The following is a 24,611-nucleotide window of genomic DNA, read 5'->3' on the forward strand; positions in this document are numbered from 1 at the left end:
CCAATGTCTAATGCCTGAGGACCTCAGCACGTGAAGCATGGCTCAAGCTGTGCCTCAGACTGCGAAAACAGTGCTCTTACTCCCACCCAGCGTGTTGTAGAGTAACCTGTTAGTCTGAGCATCTGCTTACCACCTAATGTCAGGGGAATTGCTACAGTGAGGAGGGGATTCCTCCAGCAAGTAGGTGTGAAGGTGATCCAGCGTCTACATGTCCCACTTCTGAAACCAGATGCCTAACGATACATGTGTATGAAGAAAAAGGGATATCCTTCCAAGGGTATGTACCACCTCAATTAGAGATTCAAATTAGGCAGACGTGTGTACACTGGGAGATTATGAGAAGACAGTTAGAGTGTAATTATGGTTTTCTTTGATGTTTTAGTACTGGGATGACGATCATGTTTTTGCAGATTTGGTTCGTGTCCTGGGGCTCAGAGTGTATGTCCCCTTCCCAGGGGATCTCCTGTTGGCTTGGAGCTTGCTCTGACACCCTACCACAGTTGTGTGTTGCTGTTGAAAGTTGAAGATGTGTTTGAATGTTTTCCCTTAATCATGCATACAACATCTGACTGCTTATTGCAGTTTATGCTTCAGAACAGGTTATTTTTTCCAAACTCAGCATTTCTTTTTAGAAAAATACTTGTTTGTTAAAAACACATGAAAAATCAAGTGTGGAATATGTAATTTGTGTACCATGGAATAGATGTGATTGTCCTCTCTACATCCAATGTTTCACTTTCCTTTATTGAATGTACAGTTAATTACCAACATGGCATCTAAGCCTTAGATAAATGAGCTGCTTAGCCCTAAGACATGATACTGTTTTAACGATGGCTGTTGTTGTTCTTGACAGAATCCCTAAATGGATCTTGGAAAGAAGGAGGATTTGTGCCTTCTAGTACCAGCAGCAGTGGATACTGGAGCTGGAACGCTCCCAGTGACCAGTCCAACCCATCCACGCCATCTCCACCTCTGTCAGCTGATAGCTTCAAAGCTTTTCGGACACCTTCCCAGCCAGATGATGGTATTGATGAAGCTGAAACAAGCAACCTTCTCTTTGATGAACCCATTCCTAGGAAGAGAAAGGTTAGCCTCACGTTAAATTGCATAACCATGGGCAGATAGGATGTCGGTAGACTTATTTTGCTGTGAGAAAGGAACAGGTCACCCAAACAGCTCTGTATGTGTATTCCTCCTTGGCATCCAATTGACATAGGTACTTAGCCTAGTCACTATGTCTCATTCAACCTAGTCACCTACTGCACACACATGCTGCCATCAGCACCACATATTTGCTGGCAGATGGTGAGGTTCTACAGAGCCTCCTGCTCAGAAAACACTAGAATGATTTCCAGAAGGTGTTGCCTCTGGCCATTCAAAGGATTTCTGTCCTACTTTGGCAAATTCTTTGTATGCAGGATGCAACAGGCAGCCTTTACATGTCATCACAAAAACTGGATATGGCCTTAATAGTTCTTGTTCCCTGAAAGTGCTGTTTGTCTGACAGCATGTCAGATACCTTAATACTGTGAAGCTTTCTCTGTGCAAACATATGGAGTGAAAAGAGGAGAGAGAGATCAAACCTGATGGCTTTTGATACAGTATTAGCCGTGGCCAAGTTTATCCTCAGTAGGAGCAGAAAAGCAGACTAAATAAAACACAGTGTAAAAAAAAAAAGTCCAAAACTAACCTCAGAAAAGTACCATTACGCTAGCAAGCAAGCTCCTCTTGAAGAAAAAGAAAACAAAGAGATGGCACTAATCCAAGTTTCCTTCCCTCCCAACACAACAGGACAGATTTTATATAGCAAGATGAAAAAGGACTTTTTGTAAGAAGGAATAAAACCAGAGAATTTATTCTCTATAGTGAGTTTGTTTCTGGCTCAGTCTGATACGGTTAATTGCTTCATCAGCAGCAGGAAGAAGTTTTAATGATTGTTTAAACTTGTTCAGATTTATCCTTTTGCTCCAGAAGTTGCTTATTTGCTGACCCATGCTGTTCTGCCTTTGTTTGTGGGAGAAGGGTGTAAAATGTTTGTGCTTCTTGCTACAAAGGAAAAAAAATATTTCTGAGGACACCTTTGTTATAGTAAATTAGAAGTTAGAGCTGATAAAGACAGATGATTTTGGAGGGTGTGGGACAGGAGTAGGAATGCAGAAGTGTGCTGGTTTGCCTTTTCCTTCTCAGTTCAAGTTCAGCTTATTAGCATCACTCATTGCTCAACTGTGATGAGACAGAGGGGTTTGCAGCCACTATCTTTATTGTTATCTAAATTGTCTTTGAATATTTCCATTTATGTACCCATCGCAGATCTATTACGCTATCTGTTCTGGTCACAGGGAATTTGCTCTCTATGGCAAGTGTTTAATGTAGATATATTACCTGCCAAACTGTTTTATAAATGAACTGGTTTGCCTGCAGTTTTTTTGATTCTGGTCCCAGCATGGTACTTTTATCTGAGTACAGCTTCGCACCTTTAGAAGCTGAAATTAAAATGTTCAGGTTATATCTTCTTCAGGGCTGCAAAAATCAGAAAGAATAAACCTGGAAATAGAGTGATCGGTAACCTTACTTTTACTCATTAAAGTTTCTTCTATTTTATGTTTGGAAAATGTCATGTTAGCAACCACTTCCCATTAAGAAAGTTGCTTGCTTGAAAGTTTCCGTTAATGTACTTATTCTTCACCAAACCATTTATGTTCCATTATTTTCTTAAATAAAACATTAAGCCTGATTAGGCAATTTTTTGACTAGTCATAAATGGAAACTTGGTTTATGTTCTGTATTTCTACTGAGTGAGGTTTCATTTGGTTATGTTAAAATGCATGGGTTTTTGCAGAGTCCTAGCATTGACAATAAAGCTAAAAACAACAGTGGAGCTAGGAGATTGGTTTTACCATCAAACTGGAGAATGATATTAAACCATTATGGGTTCTTAAAGATGCATATGGTGCTCATGATGTCATATCAGAATTCCAAAGATGTAAATGATGAGCATGGCCTTCATCTTGTCACTGTGGTTGGTGGTTGGTTGTGGGTTTTTCAGTTGATGATAGTATGTAGTATTATATTACAAAAGTAAGAAATATACCTATCAGAATTTCTAGATAGATTACATTTCATTTTAGGAAAAAAGAGTTGTGTATCTGTTTGAATGGTAGTTGTATTATCAGATCAAAAAATTATAGAGGGAATTTATGTGTAATTTATTCCATAGTAGAAGGTTTTCATACAAACAGTATGATCACGTACCTTAAATCTTAAAGACCTTATCGTTCATACTTTGAAACAGGATGTGTTAGACAGCCAGGTAACTATGAGACCATGCTACTACAATCAACATGTATTTTAAAAAGCCTAACAGCTGACATTTTTAAAAATTATATTCTAATCATCATCTTTCTAGCAAATGCTGAAACTTACTGTCTTCTTGGCAGTTCCAAAAGGTCCAAATTAAAGAAAAGACCAAGTCAGCTTTTGTTCAAGACACAGCGAAGCATGTACTTAACTCTAAGGATGTGCTTGTTCCCTTCTTTTTTAAATTGAGCTTTATATGAATATATTAATTTAATCTTATATGTAACTAAAATCATAGGATAATACTACAGTATTTTGAAGCTCTTCCTCATGTTTTCTATAATAATGCGTTCTGTAATAATAGAGAAAATTATTTTTGAGAAGCACAAATTACTTAGGGTTTTTTAATTCAAAATTCATACAGTAGGTTTCATTTTGGGGTAGAATTAGCCTTTAAAAAAAATATATACAGTTCTGCAACATCTGTGTTGTTTGTTACCACATACTGTGCTTTAAATTAAGACTAGTTTTCTCCAGAGTCTTCAAAATATTGTAGATCGGGCTGTTTACAGCCTTGTTGGCTGTGCTATAAATCAACGGTAACTCAGTTTAGGCCAATTAGATTATATTAAAGAATACAACAAGAATATTAAAATGAGTTTATACACATACTCTTTTTTAAATGTTGAACACAGCCAGATGGCTTCTCATTCTCATGCCCAGGTAATGGTCACAGCAGCTTCTGAATGAAATAAAAGCAGGTTTTGCCAGCTCATGGGTCAATATTGTCATTGCAGAAACTGTGTTTTTCTGGCACAATATTTTTTCTGTTTTGCAAAATTCACAAGCAGAAATATTCATAAGAGCTTGCTTTAGAAAGATCTTAATTTAAGAAGATGCCTTGCATTAAGTGAGAAGTCCACATCAGTTGTTCTTTGAAAGGCTCCAAAGAAGTGTGGGAAGTTTTTATATCACCTACCTCCTTTAGTGGGGAGATAGAACCTGGAACTTCCAAAGGAAAAAGCCATGCCAGAGCGCAGAGAGAGGTAAAGTTTTGGCACAACCTGCTTCCATGGCTTTTCACTGGGATTCTGTTGAGTTCAGTAGGATGACACTGTTGACAGAGACTTCCATCATTACAAATTCGGAGTTAGAGGCTCTGAACCTTCGCAGTGTTTTGTAGCTATATATCTGTTTTGGGTGGTTTGGTTTTCTTTTTATCTTCTGTGTAACTAATGTTGCTTACTCCATTTCCAGAACTCCATGAAGGTGATGTTCAAATGCCTGTGGAAAAACTGCGGGAAGGTACTGAGCACAGCTGCAGGGATTCAGAAACACATACGGACCATTCACCTTGGGTAAGAGAGCAGTCTCTTCAGGAGCCTAAAGGATTTAGTGTAGAAGGGTAGCAGTTGCACTTGGCCAGGGAGATGAACTGGCTTGTCCTTGGCTTTTCTGTCTCAGGTCCCTAGGTTTCTGAGGAAATTGTGAAGTAGTGCATCAAGGTGAACAGGAGCTTACTCCAACAGCGAGGCACTTTCTTACCTGAACTTTTGTGAACTTTACTAGAAGGTTAAACACAGCTCTAGGTCACACTGCACTTCCCTAATGGCAGCGCAACTCAGTGGCATTTCCTTCATATGTGCTATCCGTGTCATATCCAGGCTGATGCTGTGCGAAAGACAGCAGGTTTTTTAGGGTCTTGCATTAATACTTCCAGCTTTGTTTCACATCAGATCAGGTGCTTGTGCTACTTCTGAGTCAAATTAACTCAACCCCCCACCCTAAAACCTAAGAAACCTAAGAATAAGAAACTGAGCTGCAATTCCATGTGTACATTGCTTGGACTAGAAGCAAAAGTGAATGAATCTTATATGACACAAGCTTATTTCAGAGCTTTAGTTTGCAACTGAAATCTCCTGTGCCATTTGCTGAGTGACCTAGTGGCCTCATATATAGTTACAGTGGGGACTCATGGTCTTTACCTATTAGGTATATGGAAATACATCTCTGTTGTGCAAGTCTGTGTTACCCAGTGCTTAAAAATTAAAGTGACCATGAGGAAGTAGTCTGGTGTGGAGTTCAGGAGGGTCTTGCAAAGGTCATAGAAATTGCTGTTGGGCTTAGGCTCTGAAGAGTAAGGCTGTCAGAAACAGAGCAAATCTCTCTCAAAATGCAGTTACAAATATTGCTTTGTCCTGTATATTATGGGGACATCCTTTTCGTGGCACAGGAGAGGGTGAAGTAAACAGCAGAACTTCCCTGGAATTTGGAGTTTGTAACTCTGGAGAGAGGAGTTTTGGTGAGTGACTGGCTGTGGTCTGACAGATGGTACTTCTGGTAAAGCCTTTCAAACCTGCTGAATCATTGCTCTCTCAGCAAGTTCTATTGAGTAAGGTGGTGAGAGAACGACAGGTAGAGGTATATGGGCAAGGAGGCTGAGGAACTGGCTATGGACTGGGTTTGGGGTGCATGCCCAGCGTTCAGCCCTGATATGGACACGCAGGCAGGAGTACACTTAGGGCTCTCAGGTTTCCCATATGGAAGATTGAGGAGAAAGTACACATGTATAAGCTGTGAGTTACATTTGTATAGTATGTGGATTATGAATGTGCTAAAACAGTGGTTGTTTGGGACTTAAAGATACTGGAAACTACTGCTTTGACTGGGCTGCTTTGCTCCTTGCACTCAAACATGCAGCAGATAGTGCCTCCTCATTCAGTAAGTCTGCATCTATAGAGTAGACCAGAAAGTCCAGGACTAGCAAGCCAGCCCTTGCATGTCCTTTCTCTACCTGTGCCTGAGCGAGTTGCATGGTGAGACGGTTCTCTAGCAGCTTCTTCTGTTATGCCAAGGAAAGTTACAGTGAACCATGGCCATAACTGTATTTGATTTAATTAAGTAACCTATGGTAAGATTACATATTGTTTGCTGTTACATTAGTGAAGTGTATCTTGCCCTTGTTTGCTATCTTTACCTGTCCTTCTGTGGCTGCTCTGTCATTTCTGAAGTCAAAGTACATCGAGATTCTTGTTAACTTCAACAGTTAGGAATGAGAAGCTGCTATTTAAGCTGAAGCATAGAAGTTAAACATCTACTCCAAGGTCAAAGAATTAGGCAAGAATAACACACAGGGAAAAAAAAAATCTATTTCCTGCTTCTTTTCCCTTCAGACTAGATGATTTTCTTTTCTTCTTCCCTTCTCTGCAGCCAGAATGCTGATAAAGTAGGTAGGGTTGAAACTGGGAATATTAGTTTATTGACAGTATAAATATATTTGCTTATGCATCTAGAACTTCAAATTTACCTTGGGGTTCTTGCTTTCATTAAATCAGTCCTTCATTCTTTGTCTTTATACAGACGTGTAGGAGAGTCTGACTACAGTGATGGAGAGGAGGATTTTTACTATACAGAAATCAGACTCAACACGGACTCAGTAGCTGATGGCTTAAGCAGTCTTTCCCCAGTCTCTCCATCTTTAGCATCTCCTCCTTCCTTTCCCACCCAAGACGCAATCCGTCCTGAAACTTCCTGTGCCAAAACTGAGACTAAATTGATGACACCTCTGAGCCGCTCAGCTCCTACCAACCTCTACCTCGTACACACGGACCATGCTTACCAGGTAATGCTAGTGAGAGTGAACTCCATTGATTACTCTGATGTCATTAATGTATAAACAAATGTCAGATCACAATGATTAAGTTTTAAAAAGCCAAATCTAGTTTTAATGAAAAGTTTTCAGGGCAACCCAGAAGGTTCGTCTCATTTAAATTTAGATGTCCACTTCTGAGCTAGTTATTTGTTTATGCTCCCACCGTAGCCAGCGGCCTTTGGGGTGCTATTTATCCGACCATGCATAGGTGCATACTTCAGGCTGAGAAGAGTTGCTCTGTGTATCCCACTGACTATATCAGTTATTTCTCCTGGACCCCTAAGGAGGGCCCAAGGTGACGCGCTCAGATGCGGTCTCCTGCGTTGTAAAAATTCTCATTCAGTCAGCCAAATCACTTCCAGAGTCTTCATTTCAGCTCTGCTTGTGCTGGATGTGCCTGTAGGCAAGTACCAGAGGGATGCCAGGAACAATTCATTTCCTTTATTTGTACAGTGTGAGATGTCAGTTTGCATATGTGAAGTAGAACAGGAATAATGAAAATTCATGTATGGTGTCATCCTACTATGGTATCCTATTAGATGTAATGCTTTGCAAATGGCAAAAATCCAATCAGATCCAAAAAACACTGTCCCAGAAACTTCCAGCTAAGTTCATACAGAAAGCATTAATTGTAAAAGTGCACTAAAATTTGACATGTTTTGATCTGGATACCATATGAGAAAAGAATAGAGGCTTTGAAGTAGTGTGGTCCATGACCTGCGTATGCACCGGAGAATTGAGCTCTCTCAGATTTATCAGATGCAATAACTTTCATGTAAAGCATTGTGCAGATGAAACTTTTTTGTTGTGTGTCTGGAGCAGACCCACTAAAAGGGCGGAGGGAGCCACACAGCATTCACAGGCTTGTTTTAGACTCTTGTGCATGGCAGAAAGCGTGGGTGGAAGCTTAACATCTCAGGTGGGAGCTGCCCTGGCTAGCACATCAATCTGGGGATTGACGAAGCTAGGAGAAAGACTTTCTCCTCGGTCTAGCTTAAGCCCTGTGAGTGAAGCACCAAGTCTAGGCTGTTGAGAAGAGTCTCACTTCATTTGGGATTTGCAGTTGTGGCGCGCTACCCTGCAATTTAGAGACTTTCTTGATCATTTTTCATAAGCAGTCTTTGAGTAAAGTACTTACCTAAGTAAATCCTAGTTCAGATGTTTCAGCTGTTTGAATTTGAACTGATATATTCTGTGACATGAGACTACAAGTGTCTGAGCCCCGTGTCCTTTTCAAGTTGCTCTGGTTTCGATACTTCATTTCTGGAGTGACACAGTCCACGCTGTTCAAGGCATTCGTGTTGGAAGCAGGAGATGGGTTCTCTGCTCCAGCTCACGTTCATGTTATCCTCCTTGCCAAGGAGTCAGCTTCTGCAGAGCAGGTCAGTGGCAACCTGTGCTGGGGTCCCTCTAGCCCCACCAGAAGAGCAGTCTCCAGGAGGCAAGGTGGAGATTTAGCTCTCAGTAGCAAGAGGAAGAATTGTGCCCGGCTTTCACTTGTAGCATTTAAGCATTCTTGTGACTAATCTGTTATGTAAAAGGGAATAGAAGAGAAGGTGAAGACAGCATCTTTAATACCACCATGTTTCCTGCAGTTTGCTTGCTTTGCATATACAGAATTTTAAAACTTCTTTTACTTCTGGTAAAAATATTATCTGCATCAAAACTAAAAGTATTGAATGGGAATAAAGTGATGAAGACAATCTCTCATATGAATGAGAGCATGAAAGTGGAAATTACTTCATTGGGAGTAGAGGGGAAGAGGCAAAATTCACAGCTCAAGGAACTCAGATGAGGGAGGCTGAGTAATGTTCATCCCAGAATTCCTGTTAAAAAAAAGAAAAAAAAGCAACCCAAAGCTGAGTCGCAGGAATCCTAAACAGATCTGTTAATTGCCATTTCCCGTATGGCTGGAAAATGGCAAATGTAATAGCTGTAGTAAGAAGGGTGTAAAGGGGAAGTGATCAGGCAAATCCTGACTCTCTTCTCTGACCCAGTCCTATGGATGAGGAAAGGTTTAGGAGAATAATTGAAGAAATTGTGGAAAGTACACAGCAAATGAGGTGACTGCAATGGAGGAACCTCAAAGAAAGATTATACTAGAACAGTCTAATGTCTTCCTTGAATTAGGTAGCTTTATAAACAACAGAGAAGCAATACAGAAGAAAAAAACCCTCTGGATTCAAGGAGAGCATTTGATCTTAAAGCATATAGGCAGTATTTGTTAGGCTAGAGATTAAATTTAGTGTAGGAGAGAGAGCTGGGGAGTCAGGGAGAACAGCAGTGAGTTCTTTTGAAAAGGCTATTGAACATTATTAGTGGAGCTGAACGAAAAGCTCTATTTGTGCCTGATCTCATTTTCATTAAATCATTTTGGTAGTAGACAAATACTATAATAAGCATTGCTGACAACGAACTCGGGGGACATCAGCAGTACAATAATTTGTATATCATGCTTACATGACTGGGTGATCTTAAGAATAATAGGTTTTGGATGCAATTTAATGGTAGAACATGCAAAGTCCTGCACCTTAGGAACTAATGATATTTTTCTGCTATAAACTAGGGTAGTTAGCAAATTACATGAGGAGGAAAGCTATGTTAATTAATCAAGCACAGAATGACTGTGAGCCAACAACAATAGAGCTGTGAAGAAAAAAAAGGTTGTCGGCTTTCTTGGGTAAGAAATATCTAGGAGAGACAGGGATTTTTAATGCCATTGTACAAGACCCCTGGATAACATCAACTGAAATCCTGAGTCGAGTTCTGGTCAACCGAGTTCAAGGATGCTGGGCTGCAGTTAGAAGAGGTAGAAAGAAGGTGATCAGAGTGAAGAGGTAGGGCAGGGAGGACACCGAGGGCCTCTCCAGCCCAGAGACTGACAGCTTGGGCAAAGCAGGAGTAAGGAGAGGATGGGATTGGTTCCTGGGAAGAAAGTGAGAGGACAAACATGAGAGGGGAAGAGGACGTGCACATGCTATTTCAGATGTAAGGGCAATGTTGGCACAAATAAATAATTATAAATTAGCCATGAATATATTTTGATTGGAAATTAGATGGAGGTCTTGAAGCAAAGTGAGATGGAGGTATAGAAGCTCCTCAGTCCGTTGTAATGTTATGGTTGCTTCCCTTATGGAAGAGATGGTCTAAAATGTTAGCCTGAAAAAGTTGACTGTGCTTGATGAGCAAAGATGCACATCTGGGAACAAATGAACAAGGTGATTGACTCTCTAAATCTGATCATGTCTGAAGTAGATATTTAGGCACTGAGAAAAAAGAATTGAGCACCATAGTATTTTAAGCAACTGCAAATTACAACAATTTTAAACTTCTCATATTTCACGTTTCATTATGAAACTAGTGCCTGTATCTGTTAAATTTAACTACAGAGGAACTACAGGCAGGCTCTTTCAGCATCTAGGATTTCCCTTGCAGGTCTTGCTCGAATACCTGAGGAAGTCGCTGTGCTGACCCTGGCTTTGAGCTGATGTGCTGGTGGGATGCTGAGCAGAGACAGTGCCGCCTCGCTGCCCGCCCAGCTGCCTCCAGCTCTCTCTGGCAGGAGTGCCGTGGTCATTCACTCCTTCCCATTTGAACAGGGTTGTGATGAAGCACTACTGGTACCATCTGGAGTTGCCAAATTTTTCTTGATGCCTTCCAGCGAAGTTTTTATATTTCATGGAGCTCAGTGGACGTTTGCTCTGCGTGTCTGTGTGGATTGTTTGGAGCTGTCAGCAGGCTCAGCAGCCCGCAGAGCATCGCTGCCATAGATGGAGGCATCTGGTGGTCTCAGTTTCTTTTCTGTGGAAAGACTCCAGGGGACTGCTTCAGCACTTGTTTACTCTGGAGATTATCTTTAATGGGGACTATCAGGTTGTAGTTTGTCATCACCCCTTTCTGCCTGGCGGCTCAGGGAAGCACTCTCTTCCCTGAAGCGGTGAGACAACTTCAGCAGCCTCAAACACAAACACTGCTTAAATAAGTGTATTGCGTTATTGTCAGGCGCAGGCAACTGAAAGACAGAAGTAAAAGCTCATTTTTACTAGCAGGTTCTTTATAAGTTTAAACTAAGGGGAAAGCTTGTGGTGAAAGCTTTTTTTTGTGGTGAAAGCTTGAAATTCAAGAGGCAAAGGGTGGCTGTTTGCGCTTCTGCTAGGCAGGGTAACTGCAAAGGTATGAATTTCCTGACTCTGTAAATTAAATGGGATTCAAAAAGGGGCAGGGGAGAATTCCTGAGGGCTCAGAGCCCAGTGAGAAAACCAGAGGGAAGGCACAAGATGAAAGATGCTCAACGGTCTGAGCTCACATTATCAGGTGTTACACCCCAGGGCAGCTGGGTATTACAGCCCAGATGGGAAGAACATAAGAGTTTGAAGGACCCAGGGGTCCTTCAAGTATTTGCTTTAGCTTAGTCTTCTAAGAGCTGTCTTCTAAGAGCTGTTTTTTTGAATCCTAAGGATGATTCTCAGCTCCTTGCATTTCATAGGAAAGACTGTTTTAATTGGGATGATTGTAACAATGTCTATCTGATAAATGAGAAATCAACCCTTACTGTTGATCATTCACCCTGTTGTCCAAGGAGCCTCACCTCCAAGAAGCCTCACCAGGTCTTCAGTTGTTTAAATCAGCTGCCATCAGTTTTAATACTATTTAATACAAATACAATCTGTAGTATTTTTTTGCTGCTAGCTGGCATGATTTTAAAAGTTACTAGTATATGATGTTTGATTTTGTGTGTTTTTTTAATCAGATTAACTTTTAAGGGTCTTGCATGGATTCTTGTGAGAGCTATCATCTTTCTCTAAACAAGGTTTTAAGAACAGTGATCTATAAATATGTCCCTTTGTTACTGACTTATCCATGATTATGCCTCCCATAAGGGTAAAATGCTTGTCATGATGCAGTTTTTTTCCACTTCAGAAAGTCTCTCTTACATTTACAGTTTCAAGGAGAGAAAGATCCTTTGAAATGCTTTGGAAGAGGAATGGTTCTTCTTACTGGAATAATATTTTCTTTTCACATAGGCCACTCCTCCGGTGAACATTCCAGGGTCAGCAAAATTCACTCCCAATGGCAGTAGCTTTAGCATCTCTTGGCAGTCGCCTCCAGTTACTTTCACCGGCATTCCAGTAAGTAAACAACAGCAAAAAAAAATGGAAGAAAGAAAAAGTAATAACTTTATAGATCTTCTTGTTTGTTTCACAGTGTCTTACAGTAGAAGTAGATTTGACATAACAGGTACTGAAAAGAAACAAATTAAATATATGCCTCAGTTTGCCAGCATGGCTGATTTTAACACTTTTGCCAGTCTCTTTAATTAAGTACAGTTACTTTTTTTTTGCATCAGTGTCTACAAGCAGAGAATTGGATGTATAATATATGTTTTTTAAACTATATGCTTACAAAAGAACATTCTGGTAGGTGCAGAGCCTGGCACTATATGCTTTTTTTTTTTTTTTTTTTTGCCACTAAGAGATTTCTTAGGAACCTAGATGGAAAATCAGTGAGGTGATGGTTATGCTAACAGGCTAATTGCATTCAAGCAGTAGGGCTATTACCTACATGAACTCTGATGATGATGAAATGCAAAGTCTGATTCTAGTACACTACATATATGTAGTCCCTACTGATATCAGAAAATTCTGTACTTTTATACAGAAAATATGTTCAATACATATTGCATTTTGATATTAATGCATATTGCAGTTTGACACATTTTTAATGAAGATGTATTAGATGTATATATTAGATGTAAAGTCAGCTCTGACCCTTTCTTCAAAAAAGCTAGTGTACAAGGCCTAATTTCATGAACAGGACTGCAGAAGTGGGATGTTTGCTTAAACATAGACTTCCAGTAGTCCTAAATGTAACGCAATATAGATGTGGATACTGTAGAGGGAGTTAAAAACCTTTATGAAGATTTCTAGTGCCTGGCATGATGAGTGCTAAAAACAAATGTAAATCACTGTTTATGAGCAGTGGAAAATCTTCTGTATATATAATAAATAGAAATAATTATTAATGTAATGTATCCTAATTTTTATTGGAAAGCATTTTTCAGTATAAATTGATATTCTCTAATCATAAACCTTTTTGATAGCATAACATTTAATTTAATATTACACTTTATGAATTTAAGAATTTTTAAAGTGTGTTATATAAGGCACATTGTTCATCCAAAGAATCATATAGCTTTTTTGATCCTCACAGTGAATATTAGACTTGGCGATAAGAGAGACTTTTTTTTTTCCCTTCTCTTCATCAAGTGAATCTCCAAAGCTTCTTACTGTCAACCTTTGGCAAATCTTGGAGATTTTCTGCAGAGGCTGTGGCATCCTGCAGGGCTGATAAAAAATGAAAGTGGCTGAATCAATTATACTGCACTCTGCCAATGAATATTTATTAAATTCCATCAAGGAACAACTAACAGTGAAAGACATCATGCTGGCAGCAATTTGAAAAAGAGTGTCTTGACAGAGCATGCTATCCATAAAGTTCCTTGAGAATTTGATTTCCCAACAATGGGGTTGATACGGAGTAATTATACAACTGGCTCCTTTCGTGGAGTAGCAGAAATTGGTGCCAGGAGTGTTGGGAATATAAAAATGCAATTAGCTACATTGTAAGTCAGACACTTAAGAGGACGGGATTAGACACGTATGCGTTGAGTTTACTTGTTTGAGTAACAACGTTGATCTGTGTCTGTAGAGTTGAGAGTCATCGAAAGAATTTAAGAAATGCCAAATCAGTTTCTGAGAATTGTGTGGGGATGCCAATGATTTCAGTACCATTTAAAAATAATCCCAAGAGAAAAACCTGGGGAAGCAGTGATGATGGCAGAATTATAAACTGCTCGGGGAACCATATGAATTGCCTTTATATCTCTGTCTAACAACATTTATAAGGCTGTTTAGCAAAAAAAAAAAAAAAGGGGGGGGGGGGCTTCTAAGTTTGCACATCTATTTGACTCTTCTGTCATCAGTGAGATCATTTATGAATTACAAAGGCTTGCCTGCAGTGGAAGATTATGTGCAGTAAGTGAGGGTGCAAATGCAAAGTGATGTGAAAAAAATGTATATTGAATGAAAGTTTCATTTCTCCTGTTTCAAAGTAAATTAGATATTGCCTTGTAAAAACAGGGCTCTGTCAATTCCCACCCTTACACTGAGTGTAACTACTTTAGGAAAGCTCTGGTATAGGGGACTTTCTCCTTCTCTTATGATGTTTATTTAAGCCCAAACTATGTGACAGAGCCAGCATACTATAAACTTATGCAATTGTATACGTACATGGTCCCTTGAGATTAGATGCGTATCTGTAGCACCCAAGGGAACTTCAGAGAGTAAGTGTAAACCATTTCTTTTTGCCTGACCCTTAATATTTATTCAAGCAGTTTTCTAAAATGGCTTTGAGATACTTTTTTTGCCTTGACAAACCACAGAGCAGTAAAGAATTAGGTACAGATTTGCAGAAGTGTGTAGTTCTACACATTTCTTCACATTACTAGTGACATTGGAATGTGGCCATTCTGTCCTTGACCCATCAGAGGACTGTTGAATCCTGGTTTTGAACAGTCTCCTTTCTAGGCCTGTATGTCAGCAGTTAAGTCCACAAGAGAGATGAAATTTCAAAATAGTCTTCATTTGTGGGTTTTTTGACACCTACCTTAGGTGTTTCCCCATTCATTCCTGTGGGCATTGAATTTCGATGACACTGAGCACTCCCTGCTTGGTCTCCTGGGAACTGGGGTGTCCAGACAGACATCATGACTTGCATTAAGTCCTCGCTTTCAGGCAGTCTTCAGCAGAGCAGCACCAAAAGGCCTTTGTGAGTGTACTTATCAGCAAGTTCCCAAGGGCCTCAAAATAACCCATACAGTTAACTGGATCGGTTGAGGTTCAGTAGGTGGCTGCTTTAGGCTCAGAGGTATTCACAGCATCTAACTGTAGGCATTTATCTAGAAGTCTTGCAGTCATAAAGGAGGAGGATTAGAGGAACCTCCAAAGTCCTTATACTTTGTGGTCTGAATTGTGAATAAGTTACATTCCAAAGGCAGATGGAGAATACACATTTTCTTACCATTTTCGCAAGATAACTTTGCAGGTGCAAGAGAAGGTTGAGTGTTGGCATAGCTGTGAGTCACTGCCAGGTGCAATTCTCTCCATGAAGCAGAAGTGACAAGTTCATGTTTGCTCTACTACTTGAGACTGAACTAGGAGAAAAAACAAGGCACAGCATGGGAATGTGTGAGGAGGATGAATTAAATGATGTGAGTGGGATGAGCAACGGTGGAGTCTGTATCTCTTGGTTCTGGAAGACTTAACATAATGACCATATGCTTCCAATTCTGTGTAACATAGGATAAAAGTCTTCTTGAATGCCAGCATGATGCCCACTGTGTGATACTGATTTTTAGGTGCCTGCTTGTAAGACCCAAAAAGGTTGAACAAGAGAGAAGATCTTTAAGTTTGATAATCTGATGTTTACAGATCACAAATCTCTGTAACCACAGTGTTCCCCAGGAGATTTAACTGCAATTCCAAGTCCTCACTTCAAACAAACACTATCGTTTCACATTAATTCTATGTGTTAGACAACACTTCAAACACGCAAAGCCTCCAAGGGCAAGGATTGCCTTCTCAGGCCCTCCTCTTCATATGCTTTTAATGTCACCTACGAAGGAGTTACAGCTAACTGGTATTGTTTAGACCTGTTGCAAAGCATATCAAAATACACTAAAGCCAACTTCAGTGCAGTTTAGCTGCCTTGGTATGCCAGTCCATGGAAACCATCATGCAGAGACCCTCTCTGGAGAATGTGAGGGGAGACACAGTCTGCACACTGCAATTACTGCTCAAGCCTGTTCTGTGTTTGGAAGCAATCAGGATAATTGCTTCTAACATAGGAAGCCATTGAAGTACTTTTCTGTTCAGTGATAACCAAGGAATATGTTGAGTGTCAATTAGTAGCGGTAGATATAAAAATTTTCCGGTTTTTAAAATGTTTAAGAACCCTAGCAGAATTGACTGGAGATCTCTGGTTGCTGGTAATGACTGGAAAACTGTGCAGTGTGTGGTAGATGCCAAAGACTAGGAAAGTGTTACTGCTTTGCATTTTATCTTCAGTGTTTCAATCATTCTTAGGTAAAACAAGAAAAGTCGTTGATAAAAGAGAGGGGAAAAAAGTAGTAGATAACAAGCTGCCCTCAATTTTGTGGAGCAATAGGACAGAAGGAGCTAGTGTGGTCTCTAGATTTATATAAAACATCACAAAACGGAGAAAGAGGAAATTTCTTTCAAGTTTTGGAGATACATTTCATATGTCAGTCATGGTCTAAACTTGTTAAGAGTGTGAGCTGCACATGCAGATAAATCAGAAATTTCTGTAGTTACCAGCCAAGAGTAAAAGTTGAAAGAATGTTTGCACTCCATTACAAGTATTAGTTTTTTGCTACTGTGGAGTAGCTATAAAATAGATTTCATATCAAAAATCAAAGCACGTTCAGTAACTCTCTTCAAGTCAGGTCAGTTCCCATTCTTCCAGATATTACGAGACTTCAAAGGGCAGGAGTGAAAAGTCATAGCAATGCAGGGAACTATGACCATATCCATAGTTCCTGGCTGCAGGAGGCAGTGACTCTGCACCAAATGCACCAAACATATGTTTGTAATTTTTTTTTTGTTTTTTCAGATGTAAAGTGGTTGTACCCTTCACCCCGGAACAAAATAAGACACTAGCAGTAAATAATTTAGGAATTATTTAAGGCCAAGCATTATGCCATGTGATTACTCAAATAACCACGGGGCTCTGAGCAACCTGGTCTAGTTGAAGATGTCCCTGTTTACTGCAGGGGGTTTGGACTAGATGACCTTTAAAGGTCCCTTCCAACCCAAACTACTCTATGATTCTATGATTCTGATGTTGCCAACCCCCAGGCTCATGTAGGAGACTTACTAGGAAAGTCTCGGAAGACCAAACTACACCCTTCACTCGGGAACATTCACAGAGGAGGACACCTGCTGAGAATGTTTACAGCGCAGAATAAAGGAAATAATCCAGTACGTCTTGTTAGCAGAAGGGCTGCCTGGCAATGCCATTAAGACCTTGAGGGCTGCATAGTAACTGCCCTGCAGCAAACCCCCTTCCCCAAGGCTTCTCTCTGCAAAGAGTGCCAAGTCACATACGGAAGCAACACGTGAAATCCCTTTATTTCATAGGGGGTTATTAGTATTGATCTCAGCACAGGCCGGAGTTTATTTTTCCAGTTATTTTCTCTGCTTAAATTGGAGAAAGTTTTCATAAGAGCTATTCAGAGTTCTTCAATAAGAATGAATGCATTTTCTGTTTCCTGACACCTGAAATGATGCTGATCTAGTCTGGTTTGCTGTGTTTAGATGACTGGAAGTACAGGGAAATGTAATGGAGCTAATATAATGTACCTAGTGCTAAATGGACATCTTTCTAAATAGACCTAGAAATTACTTATGTTGTATGTTATATAATAACCTTTCCTGAGTATTTTTGCCACCATGCATCATGAATTGCATTTTCTGGAAAGAGCGTTTATACAGCATGCATATGTGTATGTTCTTCATAAGCAGCTTTTTTGTCTGTATTGACAGGTTTCACCAACTCATAATCGTCCTGCAGGGAGTGGAGAGCAGAAACAGTCCCACACAGTTCTTTCATCACCGCCTAGAGTAGCATTTGGCTTGAGGTATGGGACCATTAGCTCCTGCTGACAGACCAGCAGCCTCAGAACCTGGAGGGGATTTTGTAAATAAGATGTCAGTGCCCAAAGAAACAGAAAAACCATACCACCAACAGTGATTGCAGTTGTCAGGCAGTTTCCTACTAGAACACTTTAAAGTAACCATTCTGGACCTATTTTACTATCAAAGGTAAAGTTTGGGGGAACAGTGAGTTGGTGCAAAATGGAAAAAAAGGCAGACTGTGAAGCAAAACTGTAGGCCTTATGCCAGGCATGTCTGGAGTTCAGATGCAGATCTAAATGGCCCCGTAAAGCAACGCTGCCCAGATTCACTGCTCCAGCCCTAAGTATCCTGAACTGCATTACGTGGCTTTGCTTTTCTCCCTGAAAGGCTGGGCTATCTTGTGCGTTTATCACCATCCAGTCAGTATGGTATTTGGCTTCAGCTGAATTATAAAAAAGCATATCTTACAAAAAATTAGATCAAAGCAAAGGTTTTTTTATACCTTGTCTTCCTATGCATAAGCAACATCCACTTCCATTAAAGCCAACTGATGTTTGACCGGAGTCTGCTTTAAAAGTGTTCAAAAAGTTATGTTAAAAAGTCAAACTGTAACGTTCAATATCTTACAGTAGAGAAACTTATTTCTTGCAGTCCTAAAGGTGACTGTATGCTAAAATGAGACAAAAGGAAGATTTCATGCTTTTCATTTTCTTCATGCCTCTCAGATCATTGCATATGCTGCAAAACCAAACTTAGGATCTTCCAAATTCATGGATTGTGCCCATTAATGAATGTTCAGTAATCAAAAAATGTATAGGTGTGCAAGAGAGGAATCGCCAGGCATTTCCCATGTGTGCCATGCTGTACATAATACAGGTATTAAACAACTCTGTACTGTTATCTGACAGATGACACTGCTGTAGCAAGCGGTTACTTGTAGTAGCATTGCTCCTCAGGTTTGCTGGCGTGCTATGTTGTGAATAAAAAAAGTTCCATTTTAACAGTTACTTTGATAATTTTCTAAATTTGTGAACTTTTGAGTGTGGTTATAAGATGGAAAACATGACAATCATTATAGCTTTAAAAGCAGATACTGCCTGCCGTGCTGACTTTGCATATGACAGAGAAGGAGCACGACGTGAATGTGCTTCAAATGAGGGCATGGGTTAAAACTTGTTTTCAGTCACTTTGTTGTATTTCAGTCAGTGAGCTCAGAGCAAACGATGCAGGAGGGACTGGCAAGCTTAGGAGCTGGTAGCTTTCCCCTCTTTCGTGTAGCTGCTACCCACTGGTAGTCAAGGTCTGCTGCTCAGAGCTATGCAAAATATTTGTACCGCAGCTCTAAAGCAAAGAGGACTTCTGCCTGACATGACCTGGACAGTGTTGTAGAATAGCTTTGACTATCCATTATGGCTTGGCATGTCACATGGCCAGAGTACCATTTATGTAGACCGGGCTTAGTCACTGGCTGAAGTCAGGGCTGTATGTTCCTGGGATCAGCCCTGGAGCAGAGGAGCAGGCTCAGCAGCTGCTGCAGAAGCCGTAGAAGGTGGGCGAGGGGAAAGACTGGTCCCTCGGAGCTGTGGAGTCACAGCTGTATGTCTGTCTGCTTTGTCAGCTCGTGGTTGACTCGAAAACTCCATTGAGATCGTTGTCCTGACTTTAGGGTGATAAAGCAAAGCTACAAAAGCATCACGTTAACAAGCTTCCCTTTCTCTCTGACAGGAAGCCTAGAGGGGAGGGGAAAAAGTGTCGGAAAGTCTATGGGATGGAGAACAGAGATATGTGGTGTACTGCCTGCCGATGGAAGAAGGCCTGCCAAAGGTTCATCGACTAAAGATTGAAATTATGCACAGGATTTGGGGATGGGGGAGGACAACAGCAGAACCAGATTGCTGCAGCTGCACTGTATCACTTCCCATTTTCCCTGCAGTGATGTGGTGTTGGGGGTTTTTTTGTTGGTTTTTTGGGGTGTTGTTTTTTTTTTAAAGAGCTTTGTATTTCAAAGTGAAGCACTTGTAGCCAAGGAGAAGCACTAATCAAAACCTGTGTGGAGCAATAGAGAAAAAAAAAAAAACAGCAAAACCAAGAGCATACAACAAAATTCTGTCTTACTGAGTATGGACACCAGAGCAGCTATTAGTGTTTTTCTGTAAAAGAAAGGAAAAAGTTAATTTTTTTGCTAACGCTGTGAGCTACTTGCTCCTTAGGATCATTTTTAACCATTTCAGTCTCTGTGCTGTGAACATCTGTATTTGCTAAACTGAACAATTTTTCTTTTCCTGAAATGAAGATCTGTTTTTGAAAGCTTTCTAATAAACACTTCTGAGTCGTATAAGCTACAGTTTACTCAACAAAAGCTGTACTAAGACTGGAGACTGCTAAATAATTCTCCTGATACAAATGATCAATATTATATATAATATTTTTGGAAGGGGGATGTGGGGAGGAGTTGGGATTTTTGTTTGTTTGTTTATAGGAGAAAAGCAAAGTTTGAATTTGCAAGAAGGACAAGCAGTGCTCCTGGAAGATTTTTAAACCAGGCACAGACCAGTGGAGTGGAACAAAGTAATTTAAGTACCAAATTGGATTTTGATCCTCTAGAGGAAGAAAGCAGCAATGGAAAGTCACCAGCAGATACTGTCACCACAAGAAGTTGAGGGAAGAAATCCAGTGATGCTTGATTGAAACCCATAAGAATATAATGGCGGTCCAGTAGCTTTTCTTACCACACTCCTGTTTCCAAGGGAGGACAAAGAGTTGGACCAGCATGTCTGTTGCTGCAGGAGGCCTATAAAGAACTGGTAAATGCAGCCACTGGGATTACATGTAATACTATTCAGGGACACGATCCAGCCCAGCAGTTCTGCTCTTGCTTTCTTTTCTCTTACTTGAGAGATTGTTGTTAAGATAATGGTTTTCTCAGCTTTCCCCATCCCCCATTAAAGTTGCTAAGATTTATTTCTCACAAAAAATTGGTAAAGAAAATACCCCCTTTCCACAACATCATCTCAGAAAAAGAAGTACAACAGCAAAGGAGCAACATATTTATGGTAAAAGTCCATTTCTTAACTCATTTTGATATATGAATTAACAAGTTTCTGTACTTGCAGTACTTGGATAGATTTGGGTACTTAATTTCTCTGTCCATTAGAAAGTATACACCAGAATGCAGCAAGCTGGTGTTCTGTCTCAACTTGTATTGAATTACCACTAATTAATTATTTCAATGCAAAAATAATGTAAGGATTTACATGAATATATGATATGAATGTACACAGCAAAACTGTACTTGCCTGTTAAATGAAACAAGACACCTTAAAAAAATCAAAAACACAGAAGCCAAACTTTGCCCATTAATAGAGGCACAGAGGCCCACAAATTCCTGGATTTTTTTTTCATAATATTTGAAATTAGAACAGATTTTTTTTTCTTTTTTAATTGTCTAAGCTGGCTCACCTTCACTGAAGTAAGGGATCTCTAACTATCTAAACAGCTTTCTGAAATCTGGTCCAAAGTTCACTTAATAGCTTTATTAAATGTGCATCGCTGCTTATGCCAATGTAGAAGCACAAAATAACAATGCAGTTGTTTAGAATATGCACTATGAATTCAGTAAAGTAGTACTGAGAAGTAAAATTTATAATAGGAGCTACTGAAGGTTATCATCTGATTTTCTTTGAACCAGTTAATTGGGCAATCAGATGCCTAATTTGAGCATGCTATTTCTGCAGTTGTTTACAAGTTGTGTAATTTACATGCACAAGTGGCAAGATATGCTTGCTTGCACGCAATTACTTGATTTTTTGCCCAGTTGTGTTCTCTTAAGTCATTTAAAAAAAAAAAGGAAAATAGACATTGAAATCAAGTAAGACCCTGAAATATATACACATATGTGTGTATGAGTATTTTATAGATATAAAAAACTATATAGTATATACTATATAAAAACCTATATACTATATAGTTTTTTATATATATATAAAATCTGAGATCAACAGGGAGGAGAAAGATTTTCTTTATAAATATAAAACAAGACACTAAAGGTCAGTGGATACATAGCCACTGTTTTATTGTCTTTCCTCTTAGTGAAATGTGGGTCATGGGTTTTCTTTGGATGTTGTATTTTTTTCAATTTCCTTAGTAAAATACCTCGTAGTAATTCGTAGTCATTTAATCTTAAAACACTGAGCTTGCTGTTGGTGTATTTACTTTGGTAGAACTTAGAAAATTTGGGTCTTTCTGAGATATTCCTGCCAATTTTCCCTCATATTTTTACAAGCACTCCAAGACTAACTATGAAGCATTCCATAATTAGTTTGACTATTGTTAGACTGACACTATTTGCCAATATATTTGTTGTTCCCCACATTTTATATTTTCCCTTTTTGCTTTGGAGGATTTTTTTGAGAATAATGTATCAGATTGTATATTGTTTCTATAATGTCATGGCATTGTGAGCACCTTTCCTGAGGGCACTTTACGAATTATTGTAATAAGGTTATTCTTTATAAATCTCTGCACGGAAGAATTTTTTTTTATTGCCAGACCAGATCGCCCTCTGGTACAAATTTGATACGGATTACATATAGGCACAAAAGCCACTAATCATCAAAAGAAAGATGGTGTTAACAGAACAGAGGACAGAAGATACTTGATAAATCCTGCCAGGGCAAAGCTAAATTACCAGTACTTTTACACAACCTTTAATCAGCAGTTTATATGAAATCAGTTTTGCATCTTGCGGCTGTGGCATTTTGGTTCAAAAGCAGGCACTCCTCAAGTTACCATGTCTCACCCATGGCCAGCGACAGTAAGATGGCATGGCCGTCTGGACCTGCATGAAGCGTTTACCAGTTGCGTTGTGCTTTGAACTTGGATTACTTCATGTCACACGAGCACTCAGCATCTGCTGAGATCCCCTTCACCCTCCTGACACATCCAGCAAGAACAGAGATGTCAGCAAAGTCTTGCCTGTGCTGGCAGTACGGAGAGTAATCTGAAATAACCTCTTCCATTTTTCAGTCTCTTGCTTCAGTGTTGCTTTAAGCTGCAATGCTGTCGTCCTAACATCCGATTCACCTCACACTTCTGCACTGGCTTCTCCAAAAGAGTCACATTTCTTTGTTTTTCCCAAGGAAGAGCTAGCCTGAATGCTTTGGTCATCTATTGTCATTGGTACATGCCATTTCCCCTATTTTTGGTTTCTCTGTGGGAGGTAGGGCAGTGTCTCTGACCTCCTGGAAGTCAGAAAGACTGGCCTGAATGCATCACGCAGTCTCTGTGTGCTACAGGGATTTGGATGTCGGTTCATTTATGTCAAGAGCCAGAACTTCCCTTTGAGATATAAAAATGGAAGGCTCTATTTTATTGAGTTTAACCACTTATTAGTATTGATGTTGGCAACAGAAATTGCCAACATCAGTATCAGAGTGGAGATGAACTGTATAGATCCCAAATACTTTTCTTCAGGAGTTTTCTTGCTATAAAACAGCTATTTCCCACTTCCACATTTACCCCATCCCCCAAAAGATCAGGAAAAGGAGGCAATTTTAGAAGTGGGGAAATTTTAATGGGAATTTTGTAAATGTGACTGTGCTCCAACTGCTCCTATATGAAGCTATTAGATGTTACAAACTCAGATCATCTTAGTCATAAAATGGTTTCCACCCAAAACAACGTGCCTGATTCTCTAGTGCCTTGCACAAGTGTAACAGGAGACACAAGATGCAAAGTGAGCAAAACCTCTTCCAATTTGCAGGTTTACACTTACTTTTAACCAATACCAGTCATCACCTAACAGGTATCTGTTGTCACGTAAGCTAGACCGGTAAGCCCTGCTTGTGTGAATAGGCTGAGCAGGATGCCTATCGAATTATTTTTTCCAAGTCATTAGCCTGATATGAATGTTAGCTAGCGTATGATCTACAGGTTCCTTGCACCCGTTCGCTATCACTAACATCACTTTCTTCATTCCTTCTCCCCTTCATTTTTTGAAGATAAGGACTAGGTAGGCAACACAACAGGAGGCAACGCTTTACCCAGAAGTTCTTGTGGAATCTGCATGTGAGAATGGATTCCAGCTCCATGCAATATCCCTGATGTCCTTGTCACTGACTTTATTTTTTTATTCATTCTGATCCAGTGAGTTGGGATTGTTTTCTATTTCTTGCTCTGGTCTGGGACCAGCTAAAGTGGCCCTGCTGAGAATTCAGAACAATCGCTGTTAAGTGTGGCAACACAAAGCGGTTCTTTCTTCTCCTGCCTGTAAATATGTTGAAACACCATCTCAGAAACAGGACATGAAATTAGCATCTTGCTAGCCATGTGCAGTGATGTAAGGTGTTGCCACTGAGGCTTGTTTGTGTTGGTTCTTGGTTCAAACTTCAGTCATCTGTTGGAGAAAGTTGTGCTGCGCCTTTTCTTAGAAATGTTTTTATAAGGAACCATTTGTAAAGTCTCATCTTGGTCTTATATTTACATTTCATTCCATCTTCCTGTAAGGTGGTAGCACTGCAACCGAGACCTGTACTGGGTATGGGCTTTCATCTGCATTTGTCAGGATTTTTCTTGTAGGTAATTGTGGGCTGTTGCAAAGCATCATAGCAGAGATTTTGTTCTAATATAAGTTAAGGAGAGTTTTATGGCAGCTTTAGCAAAATAGCTAAAAAGTAAGTCATGAGCAAAAATTAATCAAGCTGAGGGTTTAAATACATTCTGTATCTTCTAGATGTAAGCAGCCCTTTTCTGCATCTGTGTGGAGCTTGAAAAGCTTCAAGATTGCAAAAAAGTCAGTGTACACCTATAGTTGATAGTGCCCACTTGGACTGGTTTTTCCCTTAGACTACAGGGCTTTTGCATTGACTATGCTCTCACTTCTATCCAAATGCAAGACTAAAGAAGATGTGTGTCTTCCAATTGCAATTTTTTGAGTTTATTCCTCAATA

General features: G+C 39.8%; 1 protein-coding gene across 1 annotated transcript in view; it reads left to right on the forward strand.

Annotated features, from left to right (window-relative positions):
• The window catches only part of ZNF704 (zinc finger protein 704), a 96,831-nt gene extending 76,781 nt beyond the window's left edge, over positions 1-20,050 (forward strand). The window contains exons 4-9 of the mRNA XM_082015081.1: positions 854-1,086; positions 4,555-4,655; positions 6,658-6,919; positions 11,974-12,078; positions 17,572-17,666; positions 19,390-20,050. Of these exons, the coding sequence (XP_081871207.1) occupies positions 854-1,086; positions 4,555-4,655; positions 6,658-6,919; positions 11,974-12,078; positions 17,572-17,666; positions 19,390-19,501 (908 nt within the window). The 3' untranslated portion in view covers positions 19,502-20,050. The remainder of the gene's footprint in view (positions 1-853; positions 1,087-4,554; positions 4,656-6,657; positions 6,920-11,973; positions 12,079-17,571; positions 17,667-19,389) is intronic.
• Positions 20,051-24,611: the final 4,561 nt, after the last annotated feature.

The sequence above is a fragment of the Phaethon aethereus genome, assembly GCF_964289735.1.
Source record: "Phaethon aethereus genome assembly, chromosome: 2".
In the NCBI taxonomy this organism is placed as follows: domain Eukaryota; kingdom Metazoa; phylum Chordata; class Aves; order Phaethontiformes; family Phaethontidae; genus Phaethon; species Phaethon aethereus.